Below are 22,920 nucleotides of genomic sequence, written 5' to 3'. Positions count from 1 at the left end.
GGAACTGAAAAGAGCCCTCACTCTTTCCAAAGCCAGTGCTGTTGGACCAGATGGCATCCACTATGAAATGATTAAACATCTTTCACCAAAATCTATGGATTGTCTGCTCCTTCTGTATAACAGAATCTTTACTGAGGGGCAGTTTCCGGATTCCTGGCGAAAGGCAATCGTTCTTGCCTTTCCTAAGCCAGGAAAGGATCCGAAAATTACCACCAGTTATCGTCCTATTGCTCTGACTAGCTGTCTGTGCAAAATCCTGGAGAGAATGGTCAATTCTCGTTTAATATGGTATTTAGAAACAAATGACCTTCTCTCCAGCATCCAATGCGGCTTCCGAAAGAATCGGTCCACTTTGGACCATCTCATCAGATTGGAAGCATCCGTCCGGGATGCTTTCCTAAAACGCGAACACTTGGTGTCGGTGTTCTTTGACATGGAGAAAGCGTATGACACAACTTGGAGATTTGGCATTTTAAAAGATTTACATAGCCTAGGCCTAAGAGGGCATCTGCCCTTTTTTATTCAAAACTTTTTAGCCAATCGATCGTTCCAAGTTCGTGTGGGATCCTCACTCTCTCGCTCCTTTAGACAAGAGGAGGGAGTACCACAAGGATCAGTATTAAGTGTCACGCTTTTTGCCATCAAAATTAATTCCATCACAGAACAACTTCCTCCAACTGTAAACAGTGCCCTCTATGTTGATGACTTTAGCATTTTTTGCCAGTCGTGCAACATGAGGGTTATTGAAAGACAACTGCAGAAAGCCATTGATAGTCTGAATTCCTGGGCACTTGCTAATGGCTTCAGGTTCTCGCCGGAGAAGACCGTTTGCGTACACTTTTGTCGCAAGCGTAATCTTCATCCTGAACCTGAATTAAGGCTCGGACAAAATGCTATTCCAGTAGTAGCGAACACAAAATTCTTGGGACTCATCTTCGATAAAAAATTAACATTTTTGGATCATATTCGTCAACTCCGCACAAGGTGCACAAGAGGCCTTAATATGCTCCGCTCGCTCTCTTCTTTATCTTGGGGTGCAGACCGTTGCACCCTGCTACGGCTTTACCGTGCACTTGTGCGATCCAAATTAGATTATGGGTCCCAAGTATATAGTTCAGCCAGAGACAGTGCCCTCCGATGGCTGGACCCTGTCCATCATCAGGCTCTACGTATCGCTACTGGAGCATTTCGAACATCTCCTGTCCAGAGCTTATACGTCGAAGCAAACGAACCACCGTTATCGCTTCGTCGTAAGCAGTTGTCTCTAAAGTACGCCTTAAAACTAAAATCCCTGCCAGACCATCCTACGTGGCCATTCGTTTTTGAGCCACGATGGGAAAATTTATACAATACTCGAAAGACTGCCAATCGTCCTTTTGGTATTCGTTTCCAAGAGCTACTCAAAGAACTTAATATCAAGGTAGACAAGGTTGCCCAAACATCAAAGCAACCCTTTCCACCCTGGCATGCTCGTGTCCCGGCATGCGACTTGTCGCTTAGAAACTGGGGAAAGTTGGACACGCCATCATGTGTCTACCTGCAGCTTCATTCAGCACACCGAACTGAATATTCCGAATTCGCGCCAGTCTACACAGACGGTTCGAAGTCGGAATCATATGTGGGATCTGCTGCTGTCTTCACAGACACCACTATGTCAGAGCAGATTCCATCTGATTGCAGCATATTTACTGCAGAGCTGCACGCTGTAGAGTTAGCCTTGGATCATATTAGTAAATGCGAATACCAACGGTTCATTTTATACTCCGACTCTCTTAGCATGTTACAGGCTTTAATATCTGTCAGGTATAATCCTCATCCAGTTCTGTCTAGCATTCAGCAGAAGATTCACGTTCTCCATGAACGTGAATATGACATCCGCTTCTGCTGGATTCCCAGCCACATTGGGATTAGGGGAAATGATTTGGCTGACGCCGCAGCCAAATCAGCAATTCCCAATAATAACCGCTGCCTGTTAGTCCCCTATACAGACTACAGGCAAATAGTTCATCAAAAGGTACATTCCCAATGGCAGGATTCGTGGAATAGACAGACTGCGAATAAATTATATCGTATAAAGCCTGTAATTGAACCGTGGCAGTCTAGTCTGCGCAGGAATCGTAAGGAGGAAGTTGTTCTAGCTCGCCTCCGAATAGGACATAGTCATCTTACACATTCTTTTCTGCTGAGGGCAGATGACTGTCCTATGTGCGAGAACTGTGGCACCATTTTATCTATTCATCATATTTTAATTGAATGTCGAGATTTTAGCAATATCCGTTGTACCGCTTTTAACCATCTGACTGAGCCATATACACTCAGTCAGATTTTATCCGACAATGACCATGTGTCTGCTATTTTTAATTTTCTAAAATTAGTTAACCTTTTTACTCATATTTAAAAAATCTTATTATTTTTTAAGATTTACTACTGTTACAGTTTATACTTGTTTTTATAATGTGACGTAGTGACCTAATTCACTAGGTCACTGACATTTACTTTTTATAACTAGGGTTTGGCGCATTATAGCCATAGCTGCTGATGCGCCAAAAAAAAAAAAACTCAATCAATCACTCAATCGCAAAAAAAAATTGAGAACAGTGGTTCTCAATCTTTTTTTTTGCTCGTTGCCCACTTCTGAGTTTCACTCACCTCTCATATTGTTTAATTGTAATAAATGTAATATTTATAATAAATGTGTACTTTATCAACTGCACTTTTTATTTATAACATGTATTATATTTGTTTATAATATAAGGAATATTAATGATAAAAAAGTAGTTTATTAACTACAAACTTTATTTATAATCAAATTTTTACTCATATTTTGTTTATTCACAATATACGATTATGCTCCTAACAAAAAATATTACAATAATATTATCATTCCTTAGTTTAGATATAAAAAAGAAATTAGTGAGATCCTTATGGATCTCACTAATTTATTTTTTATATCAGAAATAATTTTATTTTAGAAGTGAACTTTTCGTGCCCCACTTAAGTTTCCATAGCCCCCAATTTTACGACTTTTACCTGTGTCCCCTCAGAAATATGGCATGGCCCTCGTTGAGCAGAGCATTGTTGTTGTTGTGGTCTGTCAGATCCTCAGTGCATGGCCCTTTGTCCAGATCGCAGTTTGCAGTTAATTTTTTTGACATCGGGCCATAGTTTCCTCCATGACCTTAAACGGTGATGGTGGCATTTTCTTAAGCACCTCAGTGAGTTAGTTTCTTCGTTGGCAGTCTTTTCAAGATTTTCTAAAAGCAGTTTTCTTCTGTAATGCCTTTTCAGGCTAATTATCACACCTTGATCCATAGGTTGCACTAAAGATGTAACACCAAGTAGTAAAAACACCACCTTGATGTCATCAGAAGATAAGTTGATAGGATGCGTTGGAGCTTTGTCAAGGACAAGAATAGCCTTGGGCAGTAATTTCAAACGCATCAAATGTGCCTTAACTTTTAGAATGAATTCAGTTGAAAACCATTCAGATAGAAAAGAATCCATCCAAGCTGACCTCTGGGCTTTGTAGTAAACTGGTAGAGCATTGAAATTTACATCTTGGTTTGGCTGACTTTCCTACAATGAAAAGGGATAGTTTGTGATTACTAGCAGCATTTGTACAAAGGACCACAATGATTCTCTGTTTATTCATTTTAAAACCAGTAGCGAATGTTCCTTGTGGTGCTGCTAGAGTTTTCATCGGAAGAAGCTTAAAATTTATGCCTGTTTCATCCAAACTGTAGGCTTGTTCAGGAGTAAGATTTTCCTTCTGTATAACGTCTAAAAATTTTTGGGAAAATTCGCTTGCAGCATTTTGATCTGCTGACAATTTCTTGCCGCACACACCTAGATAATTAATTCCGTGGCAAAAACCGGCCTGCTAAGAGGTGTCCCTCTTTGTCGTTCTTGCATGAACCATATCCATAATGCATCGTCAGAGACTTCATTTTTTGGCTTCTTCAGTGTGCACCCATCTGCCATGTCTGAGAGCACTTTTTCTGATTCTATTTGCATATTGAAGTCTTGAAGGGATTTCTGGTTTCTCCGTCAATCATTCACTGTACTTTTTCCGATACCCAGTTTGTTACATATCCGTTTTACAGATTGTCCATTATCAATACGTTCCGACGCTTTTAGTTTTGTTTCAATAGTTAACACATTCCATTTATGCTTGTCCAAGCCTATCATTTCAAGTTAATGTAATTTAAAAACAAAAATATGTACACATGGAGTGACTGAGATCCGAATGGCACAGATAGTAAAGATTAACTGAAGTGAAAAAAGTTATAGGATCGTTACAGTGCACTGTACTCGTTCCCAGAATCTTTTAATTTCGTTTTCCTGCTGGGCCTACGACACTGGAAATTCACAGAAAAATCTCAACAAAAATATGGCCGATTAAAGTGAGATTGGATAAGAGGGAGTCTACTGTAATCGTAGTAAAAAAAAAAAAAAAAAAAAACCACTATTAACTGCTAAAAACCAAACTGCTAATTGGAAAGCTTAAGGATGGGGTACTCACTGTAATTTTACCAATTTTCAAGCAGTCACATTTGTGTACAACAATCAGAAACAGAATTTTTGCTGAATTTTAATATTCCCAAATATGGTATTTTCCCCTTCATGGGCACCATTATTTTTTAATTAGATATTATAGTAAAAAATTCTTTGTGTAAGGCCTTATGTTGAAGTAAAAAGGACACTGTCCTATGTGTTCATTTGAGTTTTCGGTGCCTTTAGATTGGCATGTCAAACTCAGAAAGTGCTTGTGGGCAGCCTGCATGAATGGTTCTTGGGGCTCGCTCACCTCATCAGTGGCAAGCATAAAAATATTTTCGATTTTTTTTTTTTGTATAAGTTACAATTTTAATTACATTTTATACTAGTATAAAATTTAATTTTATAAAAATAACATTCCTGTGTGATTACCCCTTAATCAACGATTAAAAATCTAAAAAAATTTTCTATCTTCCTAAATACAGTCAAACTTTTATTCCAGTAGTTTCTAAAGTGATATTCTTATTTTTCATATAGAAATTGTGTGCAAGAACCTGCCAGGTTGCCATCACTGATTTTGCAACTACAGTAAACTCTCAATTTTCCGGGATAGATGGTAGAAAAAAATTCTCGGATAATCGATTTCCCGGTTAATCCAAAAATACAAATCCCCGACATACGTAAGAGATACGTTCCAGGACTTATTACGTAAGGCGAGTTTCAACTCGGGAGGCACTAATAAAATATTGCTACTATATCCGTGATATGCGAAAATTACAAAAACTACATAATATCCTCAGAAGAATGAAGAAAAATAGTTATATTTTTTATTAGTTCAATTAAAAGGGCTGTTACTGTGTTGAAAGCAGTTTCAAATTTTGCGTGCTGTGGAGGCACAAAATTTGAAATAATCCTGAAAATTGAAGTAATTATATGCATGTTTTTTAATTTTTTTTGTAATATTAAAAAAAATAATGCACATGTGCAGTTTGAAATTTCACACACTTAGACTAAGACACTGATGCCTCTATTTTATGTCTAATATGTTCTTGTAATTTTTAACAAAATTAATATATATTTTTTTATTTTTTATTTTTTTGAAAAAAGTGTAAAAGACAGCTTGTTTTAAAAACTTAAAGCCACATACAACAAGCATTGAAATCCATTAAGTAAAGATGAAATTTGGCATTGTTCAAGCTGAATTTAAAAAAAAAAAAAAAAGTTTTCAAAAATTTTAAAAAATTGGGCACTTGTCAGGTGCTCTGCCAACTCAGCGGTACAGCATGGCGAAAGATGCCGCTCTATAACATGGCAAATGTATATCGGCCTACTTCTGCAGAGTCTGATGGTTGGTCTTTTGTCCCCTCCCTACTTTTTTTTTTCACCATTCATGATCTGCATTGGTTTGTAGCATATGCGTATATGTTGCTTCTTTGCAGAATGTAATGATGTTCATATTAAACTGATAAAGGACATCACTCCGAAAGCTACTTAAGGGATATTTTGTTGTTGTTCTTGTTGCTTTTAGTACTTTTATCACTTTTAGCAGTATATATTTTATTACCACTAATAAGTCCATAAATTGTATTTTATTTTTACTGTATTTTTAATAAATCTTGAAATCTTCTGTTAATTAAACCCAGTTACTGTTCTTCTTGTCGCACTGAATTTCTTTCTCATTTTTAATGGAGTTTTATCAGTAGTCACAAGATTTGTTTCAGTGTATAAATGGATTGCCACCACTGTCAGATTAAGTTTCATTGTTTTTGTATAGGTTAAACCTTGTTGTCCTGTTAAATTTTAAGAAAATTTGAGGCCGCACAACAAACACCAGATGGCCATCTGTGGCCACCCACATTTCCCTGATTACTGTAGATCATTCCCACAACTATTTTTTTCAGCATTATTTCCACATGAAGTAAATTTCAGCATAAGGGAGTCGGGGAAATTATTAGTTTTGTTTTTTTGATCTTATCCAATTTAGTGTCAGAATTTAGAATAAATTTTTTAAAGTTCTTGATTTTCATCTACTACTTGCCATTTTACCTCATACAACCTGACTGTTGAATTCTGTACATCACTGTCTGAAGCTATCTTTTTATATATATATATATATAATATCTAGTAAGTATATACTTACTAGAAGATTCAAATAAAATATAAGTTTTTATTTTTTAAATTTGCATATGAGCGTTGGATTTGTGGCTGGTAGAATTGTCTCTTTAATAATTATAATGTTAAAAATTAAATCATTGTTATAATTTTTCTCCCTAGTTGTATCGTTTTCTAGCAAGGCGCACTGGAGTCAAATTTAACAAAATTATTTTAAAACGCTTGTTTATGAGCAGAATCAACAGACCACCCCTTTCTCTTGCAAAATTGGTAAGTTAAATTAGTTAAGAATTTTCATGTGGCATCTTTATAGATAATTGATTTCATTAGCAACTTGATTCTTGGTAATAATCATTTTAAATAGCATGCATTATCCACACAGGCATAATTTAATATTTTAATACTGTGTAGTTTATGGTGTAATTTCATAATACCCTAATTACTAAAACTAAACTTTCACTTCTCATTATTAATTTATATTAATGTGTCAGTTTGATTATTGATACCCACATATCTGCTATTATTTTGAAACAGTCATTCAAGATGATGCCACCATTGCAGTCATGCATCAAAGTAGATATGTGATCTCTACTCTGATTTCTGAATAGTAGTAGTAGTAGTGGCAGTAGTAGTGGCATCTGATGCAAGAAAGCAAGTGTATGAGCTTATGCAACATCAGCCAAAAAAAAAAATCACACCATTCCCTCCAAATGCCCGTCCAGTTCCTCCTTAAATTTATTTAACCTATCAACTTCCACAACGACAGATAGAAGTTTGTTCCAGCAATTAACCACCCGCTGGCTAAAAGCAAATTTTCGCACATCTATTCTACATTTGTCTTTTCTTAATTTGAATTTATGCCCCCTTAGGTTCGTAATCTGAACAAGTGGAAGGATCCCATCAGAATTCAGCATGCTCAACCCTTCAAGGCCTTATACACCTCAATCAGATCACCGTGCAGGTGCCTAGTCTCCAGCCACTGCAATTTGCAGAACTTAAGCCTCTCTTGGTAAGAGGATCCCTTCATTCCCCTCACCAATCTTGTTGCCCTTCTCTGTACATGCTCAAGCAAACATACATCCTTCCTAAAATGAGGCCTCCAGACCTATACGCAGTACTCAAGGCGTGGCCTGACTATTGCTTTATGCAGAGGGACAATCACCTCCTTTTCCCGGCTAGCAAAATTCCTATTTGTCATTGACAAAACTCTATGACCTGCCCTGGCAGCCTGTCTGCATTGCTCAGAAAAACTTCTTATCTGACTGCAAATTACTAACAGGTCTTTTTCATTTTCTACCACCTTAAGTGTAGTACCACACAGTTGGTACGTTTCTCTGGGGTTACTTCTACCCATATGCAGTACTTTGCATTTGTCAAGGTTAAACTTCAGTTGCCACTTCTTAGCCCATCTGCCCAAATTATCTAGATCCTGTTGCAGTAGCACACTGCCATTACTGTCATTAACAACCCTGCCAACCTTTGTATCATCTGCAAACTTCGACACTAAGCCTGATATACCTTCATCAATATCATTGATAAATATACAAAACAACAGTGGACCCAACACCGAACCCTGTGGGACTCCACTAATAACCTTAGTTCATGAAGAGCAGCACCCATTAATTACCACCCTCTGTCTTCTCCCACTCAACCATCCTTTTATCCATTGTAGCAACTTACCCTTAATACCATTCTGCTCCAATTTGTACAATAGTTTTTCATGTGCAACAGTGTCAAAAGCTTTCCTGAAATCCAAATATATGATATCAAAATTATTTTTGCATCTAGTTCCTTTGTAACCACATCATAATATCCTATCAAATTTGTCAGACAAGACTTTCCCTTAACCAACCCATGCTGTGTGTGTATTATTGCTGCAGTCTTGTCTAGATAATCCTGCAATGCATCTTTAACCAGTGACTCCATTATTTTACCCGGAACAGAAGTTAAACTAACTAGTCTGTAATTACTCGTGTCACCCTTCGATCCCCCTTTGTGAATTGGGGATACATTTGCACATCTCCGGTCCGTGGGGACCTCCCCTGAGTCCAAGGATGCTCTCATAATTATGGCTAAGGGTTTGCTTAGTTGCTTTGCCACCTCCTTTAATATAACTGGATAGATCCCATCCACCCCACTTGCCTTTCTTATGTTTAACTTCAACAATTTCTCCACCACTTTGCTCTCATTTATTACAAAATCATTAAGCACCCTGCTACAATTTGATAACCTTCTGCCATTTTCAAACCTTAACTCATGTGTGAATGTAGATGCAAAATACTCATTCAGTTTGTTTGCTATCTGAGCAGAATCATCAACAGTGGAACCATTGATATCAAGTGGACCAATCAGATTCATCCTCTTCCTTTTAGAGTTTATATAAGTAAAAAAATCCTTGCTGTTTTTCTTAGCATCTTTTGCCAAAGATTTCTCGTAATCTGCCTTCACCTGCCTAACCTCCTTTGTGACCTGATGACAGACTAGCTTCTATCTGCCATAGGCTTCTGAGTCGCTTGATAATTTATATGCATCCCGTGCATTTTTCTTCTCTCTCTCACAAGTCTTATTAGTTCATTTGATAACCATTTAGGCCTAAACCTTGAACAATATTTCTTAATAGGTATGAAACTTTTAGTAGCATCCACGATTAATTCTTTGAATGCTTCCCACTTAGAATTTACTGTTGGTAACATTGTCAGTTGATCCCAATGTACTCACCTTTATGGAAGCAAAAACCCTTTCCTTTACCCCTGATGGTAATTATATCTTTAAGTAAATCCCACATCAGTACACCTGTGATCACTGCCACCTAGTGGTTCCTTTATCTGCAAATTCTTAATACACGAATGATCACTGCTGATAACCAGATCAAGAGTATTACCCTCTCTGGTTGCCTCTCGAACATGCTGCTGCTGCAGAAAACAATCATCCAATAAATCCAAAAAAGTTTTACTAGTGTGTGAGTGACCAATCCACAAGTTCCAGTCAATATCTGGGAGGTTAAAATCCCCCATTGTAAGACATTCTGATTTACTAGCCCACTCTATTTCTCTGTACAATTGTTCATTGTACTCATTCGAGTCATTAGGCCTATAACACACTCCTACTCTTATTTTTGCTTTCAATCAACTGGATGCACTTCTTTTGATTTTGTTTTTCTTAATTAACAGCATAACACCTCCTCCCTTCCTATCCTGTCTATCCTTTCTGTACACATTGTACTCCCCAAATTCCAGTTCTGCATTTCTTATACCTGTGTGACACCACGTCTTTGCTATCCCAACAATATCTGCCTTTGATGTCTTGACCATCACTTCAAATTCATCAAATTTATTTACTATACTTCTAGCATTGGTATACATGCACCTATTTTTAGTTACCCTAACACATCCCATATACCCACCTGTTTCACGATCACTACCATCAGTCCCTGAAACCCCAAGCACCCCTTTCTCCAGGTTGCTACTTATTCTAATAGAAGTTGTGCAAGAATCACCTTCACCTCTGCCTGCGGCTACTTTTAACCTTTTAGTCTGTGAATCCCCTCTAAACTAGCAGTTTTACGTCCCACATAACACTGCCTTGATAGCATCAGCAAATATTCTTGCACCCTTTCTATTTAAGTGTATCCCATCCCTGTAAAAAGCAGTCTCTCCTGTTAACAAGCACAGACCACACTGAAAAAAAAATACACAAGGAATAAAACCTGAAAATTATCACCGAATGATTACTCAGGATGGTGAAGCATGCTCAAGTTCAGTGGTGAATATACAAGTGAAGAAGTTTAAGAATGGTATTGAGGATTCTCTTTGATTAGGACAAGCACATTATGTCATGATGCTACGAGTCATAGCAGCAATTGAAGAACTCATATGAGGAAACAGACACTTTACTATTGAAGAAATTGTCATGGCATGCAGGATTATTGTTGGTTCAGGTGCATACTGTTGTTAGCAAGGAGTTAGACTTTCAACAGTGTGAGTACTTGGTGAATTCCTCAGTCTGATGGCTGATGTTTTATTTCCCCCCCCCCCTACACTTTTTTTTTCCCTCACCGTTCGTGATCTGAAGAAAAGAATTAAAGAAAATATGGCTTAGTATGTGATCTGTGTTTCTTGGGTGGTATGAGTGTAAAAGATACAGGCAGTTCCTGGTGTTTGAGTTTTTATTTTTTTATTTTTCAAGTATCAGCAAAATCTAACATTAATTGCAAAAAATCAATGTTAAACATTCATAAATACCACATTTCAAACCACACACATATGAATTTTGCTAGTATGTGCCCTACAACAGATATTAGATAATTCTGAAAATCTAGAGGAACTGTTTAATTTCATTCGGAAAATCCGATTTGACAAACGAATCTGAAAATAGTCACAAAAAAAAAAAAAAAAAAAACCTGGAAAGACATCTTGGCCTTGATGCCCTTGTGTCTTAAAACCCTTAATCAACAACAGCTAGCATGTGAAGAATAGGCATTGTCCTCATGTTAGTGGCATGACTTCATCACATGTGATGACATTGCCTAAAATTATTTAATCCATCTTAGTTAATTAAAATGCTAATGAAAATATTAATGCAGTCAGTCCTCGTATAGCACGATAGTTGTGTTTCTAGAAACCCTCGTGTAATGCAAAATCGTGCAATATAAACAACAGGCCCTATGGGAAAAATAGGGTTAGGTGCCGACCACCCAAGATTGAACACACATTGGTAACCAAAACATTACCAAACACAATAAATAATCGTAATAAAATACTTACATATTTTATAACGATTAAAATATGTAATAAAAAATAATAATTTTTATAATATTTTTTATTATTATTATATTATATTTTATTATAATATAATAAAAATACATAAGTATTTTTTACGAATAAAATACGTATTTTATTACGACTATTATGTAATAAAATATTGCTAATGCCTTTGCTTCTGTCGTAAGCAAACTTGTTTTTTGTTTGATTTTCTATCCAAACAGATGACAGCCGTTCCATCTCTTCCAATTCTTTGCCTTAATCTAATGGATTTTAATTACACTTTGAGTTGTTCCTGCTATGAAAGTTCTTTTTATTTTCTCTGCATTCTTTGTAATTCTCGGCGTTGCCTCATTTAGGTCTGCCGACCGGGCTAGCCGAGTGGGTAAAGTACCTGCCCGGCAACCCAAAGGTCGCGGGTTCGATTCCCGCCTCGGGCTTGGATCAAAGTACTGCAAAAACCTTGGGAGGTGCAATATGGCCACAGAAGCCGATGCGCCAACAACTACCAAATCAAAAAAAAAAAAAAAAAAAAAAATCATTTAGGTCTGTAGCACGTGCAATATCACATGGTCTTTCGTTTCGCTCAAAGCGTTTCACAGTTTCATATTTTTTCGCTGTCGACAGTGGTGGACTGGCCATAAGCCTTACCGGGGAAACCGGTAAGGCTTATGGCCAGAATCACACCGGCCACCGGGGTGGTGGCGGTGTGATTTTGGCCATAAATGCTAGTGTGAGGACACTACAAATTTTCCCGGGTAAGAATTTTTGACCCAGTCTGCCTCTGTTTATCGATATTGCTTTTCTTTTTCTCTCTGAATGTCCAGTGTCTTCACCAGGACGCTTCCTTTTCACACCTTTTAAGTATTTTACTCATTTTTAGGGAATAAAGCACAAATACAAAACGAGGAGGCACGCTTGATACACATAAACAAAGCTGCGTGTGTAGTAACTGAATAAACAAAGACAGAGATACACTATTAACACCTCACATTTTACTAAAGCACATTTCTGGCGGTTACTACCATAAAACAAATAATTTCCAGTTGCATTCCTGCTAGTGGAATCTGTTATAAACTGGTAGTAAACTCATCTAATTGCATTTGCGATAATACCGATAGCTGGAATTTTACATTATTATGGTGAAATGTGTTTCCCCTTCACTGATATAAAACACATAAATACATTTTCAGAATCTCCTCTTCATTCCTATCGTGTTGCGTTCAGTTGGGGTGATTCTGCGTTCGGCTGCCATTTCTTGTAAACACAAAGGCGAATCGTGCATAAGCAAATTCGGTTCGTGTTATATAAGATATCGTTCCCCTATTTATAAATTGTGTATGATCGAATTCGTGTAATGTAAACACGTGTTATACGAGGACTGAATGTAATTAAGTTTATCTTCTCCCTTACTGTTGTTAGGCCTGATGACAAGATTCTGCAGGAAATCTTGAAACATTGGCAAATGAGTTGCTGGGTAGGATTTATGTATTGCAGTAAGGATATATGCGGTGCATGCTATTATAATTTTTGTATCAAAATATTTAGCACGATAAATTTTACTTAAAAATAATTTACACAATTTACAAGTTTTTATTCTTTTGAAAAATTTCTTTATGAAATATGTACGTAATATTCTTTTCACAATGTTTTATAGGAATTTATTTCACATGCCGATCTGATTAAAATTGTTCAGCCCATGCAACTTCAAAATTTCATCTTTAATTATTAATTGGTTTTAAAATGAAAGTAGTATAGTAGTAATAGTATAATCCTTTAATGTGAAAACTTTGGTTTTATGCATTTGTGAAACAAAGTAAATTTTGGATTTCAGGTACTTGTATCATTAAATGTGCTACAGTTGGTTCTTTCTTGCAGATAATAGCATATAGTATTAGTAATGTCCTTATGCAAGGAAGCCTATGGCTTATGCTGCACCAACCAAAATAACAAAAAAATACATAAAAATAAAATAAGAATAAAAACAAATTAATAATAAGAAAATTAAAAATATTTTAATTAGGTAATTATCCAGCTGACCTTTGAATTTCCCCAGACTGTCAGCCTCTGCCACCCATGTAGGTAACTTATTCCAGTAATTTATAAATTGCTGACTAAAATAAAACTTCCTTCAATCCAATCTTGAAATTATGGCCCCTAGTTCTAGAATCATTTATAACCATGAACATTTCGTCCTTATTCAAACAATATGATATAAAAGACGTTTTTGCATTGGGTAGAGAATTTTTTAAAAATTATTTTTGCCATTTTAGAGTGTTTTTTTATTATTATTTTCAGGTGAGAATAATGAAAAAGCCAGGACAAATAAACAAGACTGCAGTAGTTGTTGGAACTATTACAGATGATCTTCGTATATTTGAAATACCCAAACTGAAGGTAATTATTAAATTAGTTATCTATTTTCTATTGGGGTGGAAAAAGAAATTCGTTTTCAAGAGTTTATACTTGCTGCTTTAGAATATATCACTCATTTTTTGGCAGTTGCTGTAATTAGTAATTTGCTTCATTTTCTCATGTATTTATTTTATTTATCAATGTGCACATTTCTGATTTGTGGGTGGCTCTCTGCCCATATTTATCTCTGAAAATATCAGTCACATGCTCAGTATATGCTTCAAGTGTGCTCCTCTTCTGATTTAGCTGGAATATTTTTATTAATCAGGTACATTTTCTGATTTTCCACTAAATTTAGTTTTATTTTGGTTTAATTTGTGTTATTTTTCAGATGCAGATATTTTCATTTAAAATCTGATGTTAGTTGGCCTGTCCAAATTTACCCTCATTTAATAAATAAGAACACAGATTACGCAAAGCATTTATTAATCCTAATCCTCGTTTTGACATCCAGGTCTCGGGGCTATTAACAGTTTTTTCATGTTAATAAATGCCTGCTTCACTATAGCAGCTCTTCTGTTTTATTTCCTCCTCATTTCTTCCATCGCTGGGTATTGTGTCCATGGTAGAAAACTTTGTCCATTTCCATTCTTTCTCTATTTATGTTCTTGTTTTTGAGGCATTCTCTTTTGCTGATAGCCATCACTTTCATTTTCTTTATGGTAATGTTAATTCTCCATTCGTTTCCCTTTCTGTTCAGCACATCTGTTAATGCAGGTCTTCATTTTCAGCTAGTAGGGCTATATCATCATATCATAGGTTATTTTTATTTTTTCCACCTATGTTGATATTTTCTCAGCTCTTCACTCTGAATATCATTTCTGTGTATAGGTTAAAGAGACATGGTGACAGCACATATCCTTGTCTAACTCCTTTATCCATAGCTTATGTTTTTAAGACTTTACTAAAATTAATACAAACATTCCTTCCCTTGTTCCTTTTCCGTTCTAAAACCACTTTGTTTTGTTCAGTTACTTCTTGTTCAGTTTTATTTCATTATTCTGTAAGCAGCTATTCTGACTAATGTTTTAGTTATATGGCTCATAATGCACGTGATTCTGAAGTCCTTACATTCCTGGCTGTTTTGCTTTTTGGGGATAGGCACAAATATAGAATTCATTAGGTCTTTGGAGAATTTTCCTGTGTTATTTATTAGATTACAATCTGTTAGGTATTTGTATTATCATTCAATATTTTTAAAATTTCTGAATATACCATACTATCTTGCTTTTCCATTTTTCATCACTTTAATGGCTCCTATCACCTCTTCCTTTAGGATTTTTGGTCCTTTCTCATCCATTTCTGCTTGATAGTTTCATATAGTTCATATAGATGGATGGAATATACATCTGTTGGAGATATTTTTTTCGCCTCTTTTTTTTTTTTATTCTCAAAGATATTTCATTTTTTTTTTGTAACATTTCCCTGGTTTTGAAGTTTAACTTTTCAATTTCTTTGCAGTCAGTTATTATTTATCCAGTTGTCCTTTGCTTTTCTGCATTCCTGTCTAAACTTATATTGTTATTGGTCTTTTTTTTTTGTTTTTTTCTCTTTTCCATTTCTCTATTATCCAGATTTGCTTATTATGTTTTTTAAAGACGGCTGCTTTCAAGATATCTTTAACTCTATTTCAAAGGGAGTTGATCAGTTATTTGTGTTCTATCCTGTTCTGTTTGTAGTGTTTTTCCTCATTTAGCATTCAGTGTTTTGCTTATTTCTTCATTAAATTAAATTTTTTTTCGTGTCCTTATCTGTTATTTTGTTTATCAATCCTTAGCATGGCATATTTCTTATATTTGTATTATCTGTTTGATTTTTATTATTACTGAGTTGTGATCAGAATTAATATCTATCTACTCCCGGCAGGGTCCTGTATGACACTATTTCTGAAACATTTTTTTTTTTTTAATTAAGATGTAGTCAATTTGGTTTCTAATGACATTTCCAGGATGTTTCCATGTATATAGCCTTCTTTGTGGTTAGAAAAATGTTCATTACACAGTTAATTTTCTTTGCAGAAATGTACCAGATGTTCTCTATTGTTTCTTGTGCCTAGTCCAAATTTTCCTATTGTTCCCATTTCTTCTGTACATTCTACTTTGGCATTCATAACTCCCATAACAATGGTAACTTCTCCACATTGTCATATTCAAAGCTTCTTGTGCTCATAAAACTGTATACTTCATCAATATAACTTGCTGTTGGGTCATATGTTTGTGTTATGTTTATGCCCACATACCTATTACAGAATTTGCAATTACCTGATTCTTTGCATCTTGATTCTTCTATTCCCAGTATATTCATATTGCTCACTTTTTTTTATTAAGTTGTCTGCTTTTATTGGGTGCGTAAAGTGTTCTAACAGTATGTTCCTATTTTTAAACACCTGTTCCTAGTTTTCAGCTTTTCATCATCCAAATACAATTCACTGTAAATCCTTTAGAATTTGGGTTGTCTTCATGATCATTATTATTGTCTCTGATACTTACATTGGGAACTGGTTTAAAAGAAAATTGGGGGTTAGTTAAAAAATATATATTAATACTATCTTTGTGAAAGAAGATTAGGTTTTTTGAATTTCTTGAGAAATGTGACTGTGCTGTGGTAGTCTATTCATATAAGTTGGCATGATGCACTATATATATATATATATCTGTGAATTGCAGTATCTGAAACTAGTTTTCTCATAGGAGCCTAGTTTTGAGATGCTTTAACTGTTTAAGGCTGCAATGGATTTAGTAAATTATGTGCAGAGGGTGTTGTTACTTTTTTTTTTTCGGATGAAGCATAAGGGGGATATAAATTGAAAAGGGATGGCTGCAGGATAGGTGTGTGAAAATTTACTTTCAGCCAGAGAGTAATTGATTGCAGGAACAAACTTCCATCTGGTGTTATGGAAGGATAATTTGAATAAATTTAAGAATTAGACAAATTGTTAGAGGGGATGGACAGATTGTGATGTGGGTAATTTAGTTTTTGGTTGATGCTATGTAAGCTTACTTTCAGTTCTTATCTTGAATTTTCCAAGATATGATGAACTGAAAGTTCCTATAGCCTTTCTCTAGGTAATGAAGTAATGGAAATTTCAAATCAAAAGTAGGTTTTTCATCACATTTTTGTGTAGAAATGACAGATTCATGCATAGACGATTAATGTTTCTGTGGAAAATTCTTACTTGTTATACCTCATTAACTGTAAATAGGTCAATGTTCAGTGAATTTAAACACTGAACATTGACCTATTGAAGCTAATTCAAGGTGTGGGCAGCTATCTGATGCTATTAGTACTGAAACAATTATTACTGTATAAAAATTAATCATGAGAGATAGAGAATGAATTGCATATATCCATTAATAATATTGAAAAAATCATTTATGGTCATCTGCATGTCTGAAGTAGTCACAGATAGCCCTTGAGATGATCATCAGCACTGTGTTAGAGCATCCACTGAACTTATCTCTTTTTAGTGCCAGTTCAGGTGACCCTAATTCCAGTTGTTCAAGAATGTCAAGAACAGGATGCTATTTTGCAATTTTACCACTTTGAATTATGCAGCTGCAGGATACACTGTGAAAACAGATGTGGTATTAGTTAACACAAAATAATTTTATACTGATTTCATTATAAATGCATAATGTAAATAAAAGGCCCACTTTTGCTGTTTTCAGTTGAACTATCCTTGCATTTTTGTTGCTTTTCATTCTTTATTTTATAATTAATTTTTTTTTGCTCCTGATCACATAAGTTTAAATTCATTATGATAATTATTAATCTTAGGTTTGTGCCCTTCGTGTTACTGAAAGGGCTCGAGCACGCATTCTAAAAGCCGGAGGTGAGATAATAACTTTCGATCAGCTGGCTCTGCTCTCTCCAAAGGGTAAAGGCACCGTACTTATTCAAGGTTAGTTTTTGTTTATTTATTGTTTAATGTTGATATATAGTAATTTTTAGTAACAAAACATAAAACGTATCCTTCGCTCATCTGAATTTTCATGTTATGAAAGGCACTGTGAAGTATATATAGATTGGGGAAATAGCAACAGTTTGTGAACGTTTAGTACTGATGTGCAACAGTTAAATTCGTGATATTTAAAGCCCTTCAAACGGTTTATAAAAAAAAAAAAAAAATGCTGTGTGTACACACGCACACACATGCTATAATTTATTAACTAATTTAGCTGCAATTGTGATTGTTTCTCAACAGATATAATGTGTTATTTAACATCTGTCTGTATGCAGTCCAGCATGTCTGGTGTAGCAGTTGCATTGGCTTTAGTGATTTTTTTTTTTTTTTTTTTGTGTAAATTTTGAATTTTTACAGAATAATGTATCCCTCCCAAAAAAAAAAAAAAAAAAAAAAAAAATTTCCAAAGGCTCATCAGGACTTTTAGGGGCTACCTCTTGGAATGGAAGATAATGGAACTTGTCTCAAGAATAATAATATGCATTTTTTAAGTAATATTGGGATTCAAGAGGTTTAAAAAGTAGCCAAATCACTTTTTTTTTTTTTTTTTTTTGCTGATGCAACAAAAACATCTGCTTTCCTTGCACTAGGCTAATTAATACTAATGCATGAAGCCAAGAATGTTCATGGGACAGAAGCTCCATTCAAAATCACAAATTTGTGTACTTTGAAGGATTGTTGGTGGAGAAAAGTTCAAGAATGTTGGGTGTGTGGTTTGGATTGTCTGGTGTTAAAGTTGGTTAACAAGATGTGTGATAGCAAAAGTAAATGATTGGTAATAGTAAAAGCATCAGTGTTTTGACCAATGGATCCATACATCTAGAAACCTGAGGAGAGTTGAAATTATAAATATTAAAATCACCAAAGCAAATTACTTCCCTATGAGGAAAATTAGATCGGAGAAAGTTGAGTTTCAAAGAAAGGAAGTAAAAAGTTCAGTCTGTTTTGATTTTGGAGAGCAGTAGCGGCAACAGTTAAGTCTGAGTCTTGTTTCAGACATTATCTCAGGTACGAGAAGCTAAGGCTTGCTAACTGGACTCTAAAGTGCTAATGGAACTGATATTCAGGTGAAAAATCTTGTCAAGTGGACTGAATTTCGGTGAAATTCAGTTGCTCTGTGACAACCAGATCCTCTGCTTACACCTTCGCAATGGTGGGCTGTTAGTAATCCTGGTTCTAATGCACTTCAGACTTTCCATGGTGGTCTGAGAAAATTAGATAGTAATGTTTAAATCAGTGTTTCTCAAACATGTGGACCCAGAAATTCTGGAAATGATTTTCACTTGAAGGTGACTTTTAGTGCTCCTTCAGACACTTAGTCTGAAGGAGTGCTAAAGACAAAGTATCACTATTAGGTGGATTTCTAATTTCTTCTGGAAAGTATTTCTTCATGTTCTGTTGAAAACTTTTTTTTTTTATGTGCCCAATAATACATCATTGATTCTCTCTCTCTCTCTCTCTCTCTCTCTCTCTCTCTCTCTGTTCATACTCTCAGAGATTGAGCTTTTCACTCTGCACTTCAATATAGGTATAGCTTGGTCTTCTGAAGAAACCGTTATACTGATGTCTTCTATATTAAAACTCATCATATTTGAGCTCTGAAGCGACAGATTTCAGCTATTCAAGATATTGAATATATCACTAATGATGCCCCACTTGAAATCATCAGATAGGTCTTTACTGACATCATTATGAAGAAATGTTTTTATCTCATTTGTCAATTCAAAAACCATTTGATTGTATTCCCAGGTTTTGTTACTTGCTTCAACACACTGAAGATCAGGAGGCTTTTTTTTTTTTACTGCAGTTTTCTGTGAATAGAGCAGCATGCAAATGTGCAACCTCTTACATGCATTGCCTCACCCATCCTATCCTTACTGCACACAATCAAAACATAAGCATTAACAAAACAGGAAATCTCTTCTTTAGTATGGGCTTTTAGTGATAAGCAGGGCGGGAAAACCATAGGGTATTGCTCCATCATAAGTCAAGAGGTTATTCACACTTGGTGTTTTCAAACTGTAAAGTGAAATATTTGCTGGCATGCACACATGTCAGTAATTTGCTCCTTCACATTGATTCTATGTGATATTGCTTGGTTTCATTCGACAAAAGAGTTTTTCCAATAACTTTCTGCCTTCTCTCTGAGCATAATATTTGCCATTAACTTTTCAGCTGCTTTTACAAGCTCCTTGGTAATAGCATCTGTGCTACAAGGAGTGCAACTTTGAATGATACCTCTGGAGTTCTGGTGTTTTCTTCTCTGTTTTTAATGACAAAAGTCATTGATTTCTGGATGGAAACTATTGTTTTGTCTTGTTCTAGAAAAACTTCATTGGTTTACCAGAGAGGAGAATGTAAAGAGAGCTTTGAAGATTTCGTGTCATCATTTGAAAAAGTTTCATAATAGACATTGCACGAGAGATTAGGTGGGGGGGGGGGTGGATCACTAGTCCAGTGAAATCCCATTTTGGGATATTTATTGTTGTACTTTCTTTTTTCAGAAACTAAAAAAAGAAAAGTGAGATATTCAGAACCATCTGTCAGTTACTTTCTTGCAAAAGTCCAAAGTCTTACTTTTTCTCACTTTTATTTTTTCAGTTTGCTTTTAAGAGATCATCACACTAAGAAATTCACTTGTCACAGCACATAACAGACTCTTATTTGGAATTCTGTTTATGTTTATGCCAGTATTCTGAATTTTGGTACTTATGTTGCTGACTACTTTTATTCTCAGTGAATCACTTTTGGACCATTGATCCATTTTTGCAAACTGGAAGTGATAACACGACAGTAGCAACGAATACTGTAAACTTAACAAACAGTTGCTCACAGATAATACAAAAATAAGAGATGAACTGAACATGTGTAGCCTTTTGTTAACTAATTGGCTGTATAGCATGAGTTTAACCTTGAAATCAGATGGGGAGAATTCCATTCCTTCTATGACAGTTTTAGCAGAGAAACCTGTAGTTATATTTTTCATTTGCTCAGTGTCTGATAAAAGTTGTTTCAATGCTTTTTCCTCTGAAATTACCTTTGGACCACTCGGCCACATCTAGTCCACAGATGTGGCCAAGTCGAAAATGAGAGTGCAGTAGCACATGTCTTTTGAGCAGACCATGGCTGCTAAATACAATTAGCAATTGCATTTGTGATTTAATGTAAACTCCTCTGACCTGGTGGTCATGCAGAATATGAACTAGAACTAGAGCAGTTTGAGAAACACTGACTTAAATGTTTTGTTGTAGAACAAAGTAGTTAACTTAGAGGTTAATTGTTGAGATTTTTCTGTGTTTTATTATATAAATATGTTATGTTCCCCTGTTTATAGGACCCAGGAAAGCTAGAGAAGCATGTAAGCATTTTGGACCAGCTCCTGGCGTGCCTCATAGTCATACCAAGTAAGTTATTTAATTTTAATTGAGTTATGTGCACCTCTTACGCCTCATGCCAAAAAAAAAAAAAAAAAGTATTTTCAGAGTTTTAAATTTAGTGCATTTCCTTTTGTGCAATAGATTGGGTCCTATGCATTAAATAAACTTGCCAAACCTAAGTCTGTTTATTAGTATTATTACAAGGATGTGTCAGTCAAGATGAATTTCATTGTGGCTAAAGTAATTAAATTTGTAAATACAGGAAGTTCTTGATTTATATGATAGATATATTCTTGAAAAACTATCATTTATATCTTATTTCTGAGGAATTTAATATATTATTTTTCCATACACTTAATGACCAGTGTGTGTTCTTTATCCTGGTTTTTTTCAGAAATAAATTAAAATATAGGGTACAGTACATGTAGGGAAATGACAATCTCATTCTTTTCAATCTGGCTGAGATTATTAGAGAAGGGCATGCTTTGCTATGTAGCTGAAGTTTGACTAATTACATGCCCATTATGGAATGACAAAATGGTCAACCATAACATGCTTAGATGCTCTAATTGTTAACATAAAATCAGGCGAAGGGCCTTAATGCTGTTTGCCTTTGATGTATTTGTTGATAGGGACCTGGGGGGGGTTTTCCTGTCACATGCTGATGATGTCCTCTTCACTTGGCCTATACACACAAACTGGAAATCTGTCAGTACTAGTTGAAGAGAAATAAGTTACTTCTGTCCTCTCAATCTTTAATATCTTACCTTTTCTAACCTGAAACTGAATTCATCTAAAGTCCAACACATTAACTTTTCACTAGCTTCAAGACTGCTCTTCTGAAGATTCTTGTCCAAGGCACAACTTGTAAGTGCATTTTGGAAAAGTTTCTTAGAATCTTTTTTAGACTTGAATTTCACATGGGGCATCTTGGGTAAAAGAATACAAAAAAAGCTTCTGGCCAGTAATGTGGGATATAGTAAGAATTAAAATACAAAGATTATTTTAAAATATAAATTTTATCTGGTATGGATGGCAACATATTGGTGTATTTTATGATTTTCACTAGTGTGTATTTTCCATGTTGTGATTTAACAGTTTAACTGTGATTTCTGAGCACAAGTCAAAAGAAGAGCAATTGGCAAATTCCGTGCTTCAAGTGTCCTGCCCCTCCCAAAAACTTGCAAAATAGACTAGTTGTTGGCCAGTTTATTTAATGATATTGAGTATACTTGTTCATTTCTTTTTTCATTTAATAGCTCGTAATTCTTGAATGCATAGTAGTAGCTAAAATGATTGAGCAGAATAAAACTTGGTGTGGTGTGTACACACCAAGTTTTGACCTGCCATGTGCCAGTCTAGTGAAAAGCTGCTGTCAGTGAGCATTTTTTTTTTTTTTTTTTTCTTTCAATGTCATGTGTAATGAAAATGACAAGATTTGAACATTATGTAAGCATTAAATTTAAGGCTGCCTAGAGACAATTTGCTGTAAACAACCTGAAAAATTGCAAAATACAGTCCATTCCGGTTATTTGGGACACATCGGGACTAGTGCATTTTGGCCCGATTAAGCGGCTGTTCCAATTATCCGAATTTTCACATAAATAGTTAAAAATACAATGTATTCCCCCCCTTTACAGTTGGTTCACTGTACAATCAAATCACGTTACTACGAACTCAACATAGAGTAAAGTACCGTTCACTATAAGATGTGCAGTGCGCGCCGGTCATTGTGATCACGTTTGTGAATTGAATTTTAATTCTATTAAACAGCGATTCTAATTAGCAAAAATAT

At 35.3% G+C, this 22,920-nt stretch overlaps 1 protein-coding gene across 1 annotated transcript in view; it reads left to right on the top strand.

The window, feature by feature from the left end:
• RpL18 (ribosomal protein L18) overlaps window positions 1-22,920 on the top strand; it is a 51,670-nt gene that overhangs the window by 20,702 nt on the left and 8,048 nt on the right. Inside the window, exons 3-6 of the mRNA XM_090375059.1 lie at window positions 6,772-6,879; window positions 13,668-13,766; window positions 17,562-17,685; window positions 21,083-21,152. Coding sequence (XP_090231185.1) covers window positions 6,772-6,879; window positions 13,668-13,766; window positions 17,562-17,685; window positions 21,083-21,152 — 401 coding nt within the window. The remainder of the gene's footprint in view (window positions 1-6,771; window positions 6,880-13,667; window positions 13,767-17,561; window positions 17,686-21,082; window positions 21,153-22,920) is intronic.

This window comes from Mastigoproctus giganteus, chromosome 6, assembly GCF_048544385.1.
Source record: "Mastigoproctus giganteus isolate SK-2022 chromosome 6, ASM4854438v1, whole genome shotgun sequence".
Classification (NCBI taxonomy): Eukaryota; Metazoa; Arthropoda; class Arachnida; order Uropygi; family Thelyphonidae; genus Mastigoproctus; species Mastigoproctus giganteus.
Note: the sequence above shows the minus strand (reverse complement) of the source record. Positions and strands in the feature narration are given on the sequence as shown.